The sequence below is a fragment of the Pholis gunnellus genome (assembly GCF_910591455.1).
Source record: "Pholis gunnellus genome assembly, chromosome: 7".
NCBI classification, from domain to species: Eukaryota; Metazoa; Chordata; class Actinopteri; order Perciformes; family Pholidae; genus Pholis; species Pholis gunnellus.
The window spans coordinates 1,888,234-1,900,760 of NC_136533.1; the positions used below are offsets into that span (position 1 = coordinate 1,888,234).

Consider the following 12,527-nt stretch of genomic DNA (forward strand, 5'->3'; position numbering starts at 1 on the left):
TTCTTCCTGTGTTTTTGGGAAGATTAACGTGTATTCTCCAAAATCTGGGCTTAAAGGAGAATCCCATGAAAACAAAAGCATCTTGTGGCTTTCAGCAGGTTCTCCAGTCACATTCAGTATTTATGTTCTGTGTTTATCCTTTTTAAGTCATTTCTAATTTCTCCAAAACAAAGCTTCCTCTCAGCGTTCGTGTTTTCTGCACCGTATTCTATTCACTGTTTAAATGACTTCATGTATTCTAACTGTCAGTACGTGTTGATGATTGTTGTGTATTTGTGTGTTTATCTCACGCCGGAGACGATCGTGATCGGTTTAAAGAAACACAAACGAGCCGCAACGTTCCTCCTTCCTGCAGAACGTGAACATCTTTAGAGATAATAGTTATAATACTAAACAATCTCAAATAACATACATCAATGCTGTCAAACCTGAAATACAGAAGTTATCTGTTTATTTCCTGAAACCTCTTCCTAGTTTTTACATTTGGACAAAAGTGTGACTTTATAGTTTTCATAGTGAAAGAACATTAGAACACATTAAAACACGTTAAAACACATTAAAACACATTAAAACACATTAAAACACGTTAAAACACATTAAAACACATTAAAACACATTAAAACACATTGTGATGTGTTCGTGTGTGCAGGACCTGTTTTCAGACGGCTCACTTCTACATCGACGACAACTCATCACCCAGAGTCATCGCCGCTCCGTCCACTGCTGCACTAACATCTGGTAACACACACACACACACACACACACACACACACACACACACACACACAGTTGTTTACGTTCAGCTCTCTCTCTAGATTCAGGTAAAATCTCTTAACTGAGGATCAGACGACATGTCATCACTTTGTAAAACATTTCCTAGATTTCCGAACTAAACTTCCACATTTGCATGTTTGAAAAATGCCATTTTTAACAAATGTTCTTTTCTGCCAAAATTGTCGCCACTTTCCTAAAACTCACCCTTTTGTAATGTTGTTTTTGAAATTCTTTCCTTTTCCAAAAATGTTTTAACTTTCAGAAAATGTCCTCACTTTAAAACAATATTCCTAAAACGTCTTTGATTTCTAATCGTTCTGATCGCGTCCTCTCTTTACGACAAACGTCTTGAATTGTTCTCGATGATTCCTTCGTACTTTAAGACGACACAACCACAGACGCATTGTTTTCATTTCAGCAACACAGCAGCAGAAATACACACTTCAGACGTTTGTTCTTCGCTCAGAGTTTGTTTCCTGTTTCTTCTTCCAGACGAACAAACATCTTTTCCAGTGAAGCAGTTTGTGAAACACGTGGCCGAGCTGCACGACACAAACGGCTTCCAGCGAGAGTTTGAGGTACAAAACATTTCTGTTCCGACCGAAGATCAAAACTCTCGGTAATCATGAATATCTCTGCTGTCTGACTGTGATGTGTGTGTGTGTGATTGTCTGCATGCTGCATGATGAGCTGTGATGATGAGACTCAGTTACAGTGAAGACAAAAGGGCTGCAGCATGTTGGGACTGTTGTGATTAATATGAATATTAATAACAATAACACGTGTCCAGTGTATCCTCAGTGGATGCTGCTTCCTGCTTCATGTCCGTTATCTGTCGACTATCAGCAGAACAACGGGACGTGAATCTGAGCTGAACTTTGTTCTCAAACTGCCACTAAAGGAAAAATCAACACAAAGACAACTTTCTCTCTTTAAAGATTTGTTTTATTGGAAAAGCGAAGGAGCTTCATTTACACTTGTTAGATAAGAACATGTTAAAAGTAAGGAAAGGTGTGTACAGATACATGTTTATGTATGTAAACATATGTTTATGTACATGTTTATATACATGTTTATGTATCTGTACACACCTTTATAATGATATAGAGAAACAAAGAATCCACACGAGATGAATCTGAACATTTCTAAAGGTGAAGTTTAGGAAGAGTTAAAAACAGTAAATCTGAATTACAATCCAAGAGAAACTGAGATGTTTGCCCCTAAAACTCCCAGAATGCTGCTTGTTCTGCCTTACCCGTTAATGAAAGGATCATTTTCTATTGTCTCTGGGTTGATTTGTCCCGCGGTGTCGGCAGCAGCATGATCTGTATTGTGTGTATTTTCCGTGTCGTCTTGTAATTTGTATTCTTGCACCTCTTTGGTTTGACCGTGTTGTCACGGAATCGTCCCGGCCTGCCTGCTGCTTCCTCACCCTCGTCGTTAGATACTGAAGGAGAGCTACGAGGTAAGACGCTCTGCTCTCGTAGTCGTTGTCTCGTCTCGTAGCTCAAAGTGTTTTTATGTTAAATGTGAAACTGTGAAACGTACGAGCGCCGCAACCGCCGTCAGGAGGCGGGAAGGAGAGGCCAACTTTGAGTTTTGTGTTTACAAACCACAAGCACCAAATCCTTCTCATTGAGCCTCTAAACTTCTGCTGTTTAAACAAAAAGAAGTTTATAATCATACTGAAACTCAGGTATCATGTTGGAAACAGTATTGATCATTTTCAGATTATGCTCAGACAAGTAACATTGTGTGTGTGTGTGTGTGTGTGTGTGTGTGTGTGTGTGTGTGTGTGTGTGTGTGTGTGTGTGTGTGTGTGTGTGTGTGTGTGTGTGTGTGTGTGTGTGTGCGCGCAGGAGGTCCAGACGTGCACGGTGGACATGGGGATGACGACCGACAGCTCCAACCATCCCGACAACAAAACTAAGAACCGATACAGCAACATCCTGGCCTGTGAGCACAACTTAGTGCAGCTCTGTGTTTAATCTCATAAACCACATGTTTCAGCTTGTTGTGATGAGATCAGATCATTTTGACTCTTCATTGAAAAAAAAGAGCAAAGAAGCGTCACTGTTAGAGCCGCTGAAGGCTTTTCTTTGGTGGAAAAGATGTTTTTTTTTGATTGACGTACGATTCGTCCAATCAAATCATCTGGCAGCTCAGGTGAAAGGTGACCAGCTGTTTCAGGACGTTACTGAGACTCTTTTGAGAGACAGGAAGTCAGTAAGAGAGACGGACTAACACGCTGTTGTTCTTTGTCTTTTCATGGGATTTGTTGTCAATAAGAAGATTATGAATTTCCCTTTTTTTCTTTTATTAAATCTTGTCTTTCGCCCTCAGACGACCACAGCCGAGTGAGACTCTTGTCGCACGCGGACAAAGACGGGAAGACGGGGGATTACATCAACGCCAACTACGTGGATGTGAGAAACTCTCCCGTTTCATTCTCAGCTCCACACAAACTGAGACCTTCATCTTCACCTCCAGCCTCGTTTCTGCGTATTGACTCTGTCAAAACGTACTTTTTCCTCTTTATATTCTCAGAGCAACAATTCCTCCTCTGTCTTCCCAAACTTATATAACTCTAAACCTATTCATGGCACATCCTGTTGTTAGCGGAGGGACCTGTGAGGCTCTCCATCACATTGAAATCTCATTTTCTAGCGTTTGGCATTTCGTGAAAAGAAAGAAAAACCAACAACTGTCGTGGCCTCTCTGGAGAGCCGGCGGTACAAAGTTGGTAAAAACACGTCGAGGATCTCTTCTGCTCACAGTGTGAAGGCAACTTCACGCTTGTCAGTCATGTGAAGGTTATGAAACTGTTAACGTGAGTGATTGAATGCTCACCTCTGCTGAGAACAAGTGCCACTTTTAATGTATTTATTTGTTCCTGTGCTGGCCTTTAAAGGGGCCTCGTGGAGTTTTATTAACCAAAATGCTTTGTGCGAATCCTTGAGCTCTAACTTATGTGTTAAAAAACTGATTTTTTAACGTATTCGATATCCAGCATTGTTTATATCTATATAAGCAGTCTTCTTACGGCCTCCGGTTCTGAAGAGTGAAGTCAAAGCTTCATGTGTTAAAGCTGCATTCTCTCTAGTGTCCACCAGGGGGCGACTCCTCTGGTTGTATAGAAGTCTATGAGAAAATGACTCTACTTCTCTCTTGATTTATTACCTCAGTAGACATTGTAAACATGAGTTTATGGTCTCAATCTCTAGTTTCAAGTCTTCTTCAATACAGCATGATGTTCATTTAGTGAATGATGGTCCATTTAGAGTCAAACGGACCGATTTGAAGGCAAGATGGCGACGGCCATCCCCTTCTTATACGTATACAAGAGACGGAAACATCTCAAATATCATACATTCATGGTGCCCAGGGGATGAATCCTGTAGACTTATAGAATTTGGTGACCCCCCTGACTTTTCCTCTAGCGCCACCAGCCGACATGTTTTACTTTAAGGGAAATGTCTTCCTGGATAGATGTCGTGAAATAGAGTTTTCCTCAGCATGAGGACGTTTTCACTTATCCAGTAAAAGAAACATGTCTTTACATGACGTTAACATTTGTGTTTTTTTAGTGAAATGTTTCAAAAACGATTGATTGGATTGCCATGAAATGTGGTTCATTAATTGTAATGGCGCAATTAAATCATCAAATACCTGCAGAACTAATGACCAATCAGGTCATTAGCTGTGTGTTTACTGCTAATTCGCAAATGTTAGCTTGCTAACACGCTAAGCTAAGATGGTGAACATGGTAAACATCGCACCAGTAAACATCAGCTTGTTGCAGGGTTGGTGTTCTTCTTTAAAAAGTCCTCATTAGATCCTGACAATGTATTGATCTGTTTTTGGAGGGACGGGCTGTCGGTGTTGCCGACTTTCCCGCTAGATGTAGCAACTTTAGGAGTTAATTGAAAAGGTTAGGTTAGATGTTTTTTTTACAATCCTTGCTGGTTTCTCAAGATGTCGTGCGTTACGTGTTCTTAAGATTTTAAGCAGGAGGTTTTTCTTCTCTTTTAAAGCAGCCGATGTGTTTCCTCAGGCTTTTAAGACGCCGCGGTCGTACATCGCCGCTCAGGGTCCTCTGAAGTCGAGCACCGAGGACTTCTGGAGGATGATTTGGGAGCAAAACGTCTGCGTCATCGTTATGATCACCAACCTGATGGAGAAAGGAAGAGTGAGCGACCCCCATCCTGACTCACAGCTGTTTATTCTACTCTGAATCTGATATTGAGTCAACTTGTACCAGTAACATTTAATAAATGTCGTGTTTTGGGAATATTTCCCATGCATACATTAAAAATCCAGATCTTTCAGAAAATATATTTTTTCATTTAATTTTAAATACAAAATATGAGATGTGATTAATTAACCTCTTGAACCCTAGGCCTATTTTTAGCCCTGTGCTCGAAAATGTCCTACCCTTACGCAAAGGGGCTTATCTCGCTAACTACAAGGTCTATTTGAATAATTTAAATGGCATAATAACACAAATAAATGTGAGCTTTGTTAATATGTGTACATATCATTGTATATGTTACTGGTAAATGCTGAAACGAATGTTACGCACAGCTCAAATTGAGAATTTTCAGTTTTTTTTTTTTTTTTTGTGCCTTTTTTATTTATAGGGAATAAAGAGAAACATCTTTGTATTTTCATCATCATTTATAGTATTTTATGTGTTAACCGCCTCCTCAGAGGAAGTGCGATCAGTACTGGCCGGCGGAGGTGCAGGAGGAGTACGGCAGCTTCCTGGTGACGGTGAAGAGCAGCAGAGCGCTCGCCTACTACACCCGGAGGAGCTTCACCGTGAGGAACACCAGCACCAAGAAGGTCGGACCACAGGGTTACCGTAGCGGCAGCGCTCAGTAATATTACCGTTCATGAGCAAACTAGAAGTTCTCTGGTCGTGTTAACAGGGAAAGTCGTGTAGATCAGAGATGTTGCTAATATATTGAAATATTGTTTTTTTTTTAGAACAAAGAAACTAAGTAAAAAATGATTTCAAGCTTCTTAAATGTGCTTCAATGACACGAGTGAAGACAAGAGTCCCTTTTGGAAGTTTCATTTGAATCACTTCCTGGTTGGTGTTGTCCACCTGTAGGGCTCCCAGAAGGGGCGGAGCAACGAGCGGACGGTGACTCAGTACCATTACACCCAGTGGCCCGACATGGGCGTCCCGGAGTTCGCTCTGCCGCTGCTCAGCTTCGTCCGCAAGTCGTCCAAAGCCAGGGCGGAGGACATGGGGCCCATGGTGGTGCACTGCAGGTAAGATCTGATTCCAACTAGACGACGAGAGACGAAGCTTTGCTTTCATTTTCATCCTGACGTCAGTGAGTCTTTGATCGATCTCGTTCCCGTGCAGCGCTGGCGTGGGCCGGACGGGCACGTACGTGGTCCTGGACAGCATGCTGAAGCAGATCAGAGACGAGAGCAGCGTCAACATCACGGGCTTCCTCAAACACATCCGCACACAGAGGAACTACCTGGTCCAGACTGAGGTCAGAGGTCAACTTGTCTGTCTGTCCATACACATAAACACAGTTCTTTAGTTGTAAAACTATACGTTTCCGCAGTAGTTTGAACCCAGTGAGCAATAAGACTTTATCTTTATAACTGGCCTCGGCCTTTAGAGTCTAACCTCAGCACCGTCCGTCTCTCCTCTCTGCAGGAACAGTACATTTTTATCCACGACGCCTTGGTGGAGGCCATCTTGTCCGGAGAGACGGAGGTGGCGGCGGCTCAGCTGCACCGGTACGTGGACGAGCTGCTGATCCCGGGTCCTGCTGGGAGGACGCGCCTGGACAAACAGTTCAAGGTGAGCAGCTCCAACAGTTCACTCTGCGCTCACTTCTGCAGAACGACTCATGTAGACAACGTCTCACAAATGAGTCTGGTCTGTGTGGACTTCTACTCTGCCGTAGAATCTGTACTTTTTAATTGTTTATGATATTTTTTCTGGTTCTTTCCTTCATTTTTCTGTTTGTTTTAAATTCTTCTCAACCAGCTGACTGCTGGTTGTTGAGTTCTTAAACGAGAATCAACCATGACCCCAAGTATCTCTATATCTCTATATATATATATAGAGATATAGAGATATAGAGATATATATCGAATTGAATCATGAGATACTGAAAGACTCACGCCTCTAGTGCCGACCCCAAAATGTCTCCAACATCTCCTAAAAAAGTAAATATTACTTGTTAATATTAATATTGAGACACAGGGAATTAACTTACAATACAATGTGAAAAAACATCTAAATTAAGTAAACGAATGAACCCCCAAAATACTTAACAACTAGCATTAGATCAAATAGTTTATCTAAATACTTTAAGTAGAGCGAGTCGTCCTTTAATCACAGAGTGAGCGGTTCGATCCCGGCTTCTTCTCTCCGGGTTATTTAGGTTGTTTCAGTGAAAGGCGGCAGTGTTCTTGTAGAAAGAACTGGGACATTTTAAAATATTTCACATTGTAAGGCTTTATCCTGCCCTTTATTATCACATGTAGCCGTCATCAAAAACCACCCAAATAAAGAACGAACGTTCAAAACATCGCAACAAATGCAGAACTTCATTTAGAAATGTTCAAATCTAGTCGAGGATTATTTTCTGAGCACTTTGCATAGACGCTGTGTAAAAAACAACAACAACAACAGTGTTGCTTCTTCAGTCGTTTTACAGATGTTTTGGTGTGTTTTCCCTCACAGCTGGTTTGTCACTCCGGAGTGAAGCAGTGCGACTCGTCTGCAGCTCTGCAGGACTGCAACCTCAGCAAGAACAGAAGCTGCTCCGCGGTGCCCGGTGAGTCCGCTCAGGAGCCGCAGCGCTTAAAGTCAGGACGGGATGGACAGTTTGTTGAAGATAGACGAGGCAAAGACGGCGTTGCATGACTCTGTAACGTTTTTTTCGTATTCTTTCTATCTTTGCAGTTGAGCGGTCACGAGTGCGCCTGTCTACGGCGGCGGGGGAAGCGTCCGACTACATCAACGCATCGTACATCACAGTAAGAACAAACGCATTGAGTCCAGGTTTAAATGAGGAGAGGGATGTCACAGAGATCCAGCTGTTCTTTTAACTCTCTTTACTCTTGTGCAGCTGTAATATTTCGTCCTTGTTGATTATTCATTGCTTGAGACAACTGTTGTTTAATTGGTTTAGGACATTTGATGGTGAGCAGTGGACATAAGTGAAATGTATCATCCTCTTGAGTTTGTAAAAACATGGACGTCATTGATACCAAGCCCAGGTTCCGTTCTTGCAGGGTTACAGGCAGAGCAGCGAGTTCATCATTACCCAGAATCCTTTGCCCGGCACCATAAAGGACTTCTGGAGGATGATATGGGACCATAACGCCCAGGTCATCGTGTCGCTGATGGGGACGCCGTCAGGCGAGGTGAGGAGTTTGTGGTTGTGCAAAGTACTGTACTCTTTAAACTTTAAATAATTAGTGAAACATTTTACGAAATGCACGTCGATTTGGTTCAGAGAGCTCAGAGATGGATATCGATCTAATGTCTGTGTGTTAAATACAGAGCTGGAGTCAGGGAGTGGTTAGCCTAGCCTGCTCTGTGATGAGGCCCGGTAGCGACCTCCGGTTCTGAAGAGTGAAGCCCAAGCTTCATGTGTTAAAGCTGCATTCTCTCTAGTGTCCACCAGGGGGCGACTCCTCTGGTTGTATAGAAGTCTATGAGAAAATGACTCTACTTCTCTCTTGATTTATTACCTCAGTAAACATTGTAAACATGAGTTCATGGTCTCAATCTCTAGTTTCAAGTCTTCTTCAATACAGCATGATGTTCATTTAGTAAATGATGGTCCATTTAGAGTCAAACAGACCATAAAGCAGGGGATGCTTTAGGGGCGGGGCTACACAGTGATTGACAGCTCTCTACCCAACCAGAAACTTATACAGTCTATGGACAAGGCGTAGATATAAACAGCTCACTCTAAGGTAACGATAATGCAACAATTCGTATTTTCATATCAAAGAGTAAACGTCCGCTGACTTCCTGTGTTGACAGATGCCCGAGGAGGAGGAGGCGGAGCTGTGTGTCGTCTGGCCCCGTAAAGGGCAGCCAATCAGCTATGAGACGTTCACCGTCACCCAGAGGAGCGAGAATCACATCTGTCTGACAAACGAGGACATGCTGGTGGTCCAGGACTACGTACTGGAAGCTACACAGGTTAGTGCGACCTGGAACATGAAGCCTGGTACTAAATGAACAGCTTTTAGTGGGATCTATTTATGTAGCTAGTTTCACTTTTAATTTGTCAAGGTCAAATATTATGACGTTTAAGGAACCTGTTATGAAAAACTGTACAATTACTTTTTTGACTGACTATACTTTGACTTTCTTTAATTTTTTTCGAATTGCTATACTTTGATCATGACTTTTTTTGACATATATCTATATATATATATAGATAGATAGATAGATAGAGATATATATATATCTCTATATATATATATATATATATATATATATAGAGATATATATATATATATATATACACACACTACCGTTCAAAAGTTTGGGGTCACCCAGACAATTTTGTGTCAATTTTCAGTTTCTTCGCAATTTCTCTCATGGAATAGCTTCATTTCTAAGAACAAGAATAGACGGCGAGTTTCTCATGAAAGTTCTCTTTTTCTGGCCATGTTGAGAATATAATCCAACCCACAAATGTGATGCTCCAGATACTCAACTAGCTCAAAGGAAGGCCAGTTTTATAGCTTCTCTCACCAGCATAACTGTTTTCAAGGGTTTTCTAATCATCAGTTAGTCTTCTAAGGTGATTAGAACACTGGAGTGATAGCTGCTGGAAATGGGCCTCTATACACCTATGTAGGTATTTCATTAAAAAATTTCTAAGTGACCCCAAACTTTTGAGCGGTAGTGTATATATCTTTTTTTATAATTTTTTCAACATGCTATACTATGACTTTTGTGCTCACTTTTTTCAACATACAACACAAACTATTTTGGACATGCTTATGACTTTTTCTATGCTATACTATGATTTATTTTGACATACTATATATTATGACTTTCTTTTTCATGCTATGAGTTTTTCAAAACAAATTTCAACATACTTTATTATGACTTTTACTGGTGTTTTTCCATATACTATAACTTTTTCATGACTTTTCTGACATACTATACTACATACTATTTATTTTTTTTACATACTATACTATTACTTTGACCTTTTTCAACAAACCATAGTATGAATACTCTTCATATGTTTCACAATACTATGACTTTTTAACATTAACATTTTTTGACATCCTAATCTAGCAATAATGACAATTTGATCCATTTAGAAAAATATCTACAACACAATTAAGTGTTTAAATGTGCAAGTGTCTGAATACTTTCTGAAGCCATTGTGTATTCTTTGAGATTCATATTGTTAATCGGATTACTAGTTATTGCACAGTATAAACCCATAAATAACTTTAAACAAAAATACTTCAGAGGCATCTCTTTGTTTTGAGATGTTACTTTCTGATTGGTTGTGACAGACGTCTGGTCTCGTTCTGTCTTATTCTCGACAGGACGATTACGTTCTGGAGGTGAAACATTTCCGGGCCCCCCGCTGGCCAAATCCAGACAGTCCCATCAGCAACACCTTCGAGCTCCTCAACCTGGTGAAAGAGGAGATTACCACCAAGGACGGCCCCGTCGTGGTCCACGACGAGTAAGACGTGTGCCATAAGAAAAACAAAGTTTTTTAAGGGATTCTCTGTTCTGAACGACATCATTTCACAGTGAAAGTTTCTCATTCTAGTGTTGGCGGAGTCACAGCGGGAACGTTCTGCGCTCTGTCGTCTCTAACGCGTCAGCTGGAGGCCGAAGGTTCGGTCGACGTCTTCCAGGTGGCCAAGCTGACCAACCTGATGAGACCAGGAATCTTCAGCGACATCGTGAGGCTGGTTTTTTGTCTCACAATATGCTGATGATAATGTCTGTTACACTAGGTTCATTTTAGCCTATTACAACGTGGGTGATATTTGCCAAGTTAACAGCTGAGATCTTGTTATATTATTAAAAAAAGAAAAAGTCTGACACACCAAGAATCAGTCATACGATTAGTCGTTTTCCTTATTTGGAAGAGAAATCTATTTTAAGCCATCTAATACCAGAGATCTTAAACATAACAGTTGGTTACCTGTCGTCGTTTTACAGGAGCAGTACCAGTTCCTGTACAAAGCCATGTTGAGTCTCATCGGGACGCAAGAAGATGAGAAAACGCTCCAGTCCTCCGACAACAACGGCACCATTGTGGTGGGAACCGCCAGCACTGCAGAGAGCCTTGAATCCCTGGTGTAACCTGCCCCCCCACCCCCCAAAAAACAACCCCACAAAGAACTTGTTTAACTTTTACAAATGAGCAACAGCATTTTGTCCCTCCACTTCAATCACCAACAGAGCTTCTCCTGATGCCAGACTCGTGCTACAACTACTAAATAGAAATCCTCAGCAGTCAGGAGGACTCCGTGTGGTAGTTTTGTACCGAATGAGGTTTTTCTCTCTCCGCTGGATCTGGATCTGGATCTGGCTTGCGGTTTTGTAATGTGTGCCTTTTTTGTATTTTTCCATTCTGTACTTCTAACTTTGATACAAGCTGTAGACTAACTGTCCACTGTTTTAACGCTGTACTGCCCCGACACGTTTCACTTAACTAACTTAACTTTTCCTAAACCTTTTGTATTTATTGGCACTGAGCCAAATGGGAGGATAAAAAAGGGAAAATGCATCTTTTTACATCAAATGAGATATTTTGTTAGCTTGTCTTTTATAGAGCTCCTGCACTGAACTCCTTTCTGTAAATACCATCGCAACGGTAACAGCGGTTTGCTATTGCAGTCAAAGATAAAATAAGGGCCTGGGATAATAAAAAATAATAATCTAATGTAAATAATATTATAGTAATCAACTTGATGGACCAAATTTCTATTTATACTTTTAGATTTTTATATTTTACCATTTTTAGTGCATTCAAATGTTATGGTTTAATTCTATTTGCTTAGTTGGAGAACATTAATGCTTTTATATTCTGGATTTTGTAACAGACTAAATGTGATGCATGGGGTACTGACATGTTTGTTTTTTAGCTGGACATGAAACACTGCTGGATTATTAGCTAGAGGATTAAATAAGAGAAAGAACACCAAAGAAGGAGCCGTTTGAAATATTTTTGTTACTGTGTGCATAACTACAACACACACACACACACACACACACACACACACACACACACACACACACACACACACACATAGAGCAGTCTGTTATGAAAAACCAGCCAATCCGGGCCAATAATGTTTTTGCTATTTTTCTAAAATGTTTGTTTGTTTTTTTTTACATAAAGCTTTAACAGGGGGATTAATAAACAAGAAAACGGGACAGTATGTCATAATAGCTCATATGATAGTAAGACATAACAAAATCATAGCATAGTGAGTCATGTCATAACAAAGTCAGTTGGAGTGCTGGGGTCAGGGTTCATCCTCTGGGAAACAGGAATGGGACATTTAGTTTTAATTTTATTCGTTAAAGTTTCTCAGGCTGCCCGTTAACGTTTGATATTTTTGTGTACAATAGTGTTTCGTCCTGCAGGTGGCAGGGGGAAAAAAACACCAAAATATGGCATCAACAGGGCTCAGCCTGTGGGGACCATGAATATCCACAAGAATTTCGTAAGAAGGGTAGCTAACGGGATTTTTCACATCAC

At 40.9% G+C, this 12,527-nt stretch overlaps 1 protein-coding gene across 1 annotated transcript in view; it reads left to right on the plus strand.

Moving 5' to 3' along the window:
• Positions 1–11,180, plus strand: part of ptprz1a (protein tyrosine phosphatase receptor type Z1a) — a gene marked incomplete at its 5' end in the record, with an annotated part of 50,430 nt that extends 39,250 nt beyond the window's left edge. The window contains 17 exons of the mRNA XM_079163448.1: positions 650–738; positions 1,267–1,352; positions 2,219–2,239; positions 2,634–2,730; positions 3,118–3,200; positions 4,829–4,963; positions 5,485–5,619; positions 5,891–6,054; positions 6,152–6,287; positions 6,458–6,604; positions 7,496–7,589; positions 7,718–7,791; positions 8,050–8,181; positions 8,810–8,971; positions 10,348–10,490; positions 10,581–10,716; positions 10,979–11,180. Of these exons, the coding sequence (XP_079019574.1) occupies positions 650–738; positions 1,267–1,352; positions 2,219–2,239; positions 2,634–2,730; positions 3,118–3,200; positions 4,829–4,963; positions 5,485–5,619; positions 5,891–6,054; positions 6,152–6,287; positions 6,458–6,604; positions 7,496–7,589; positions 7,718–7,791; positions 8,050–8,181; positions 8,810–8,971; positions 10,348–10,490; positions 10,581–10,716; positions 10,979–11,122 (1,978 nt within the window). The 3' untranslated portion in view covers positions 11,123–11,180. The remainder of the gene's footprint in view (positions 1–649; positions 739–1,266; positions 1,353–2,218; positions 2,240–2,633; positions 2,731–3,117; positions 3,201–4,828; positions 4,964–5,484; positions 5,620–5,890; positions 6,055–6,151; positions 6,288–6,457; positions 6,605–7,495; positions 7,590–7,717; positions 7,792–8,049; positions 8,182–8,809; positions 8,972–10,347; positions 10,491–10,580; positions 10,717–10,978) is intronic.
• Between the last annotated feature and the right edge of the window lie 1,347 nt (positions 11,181–12,527).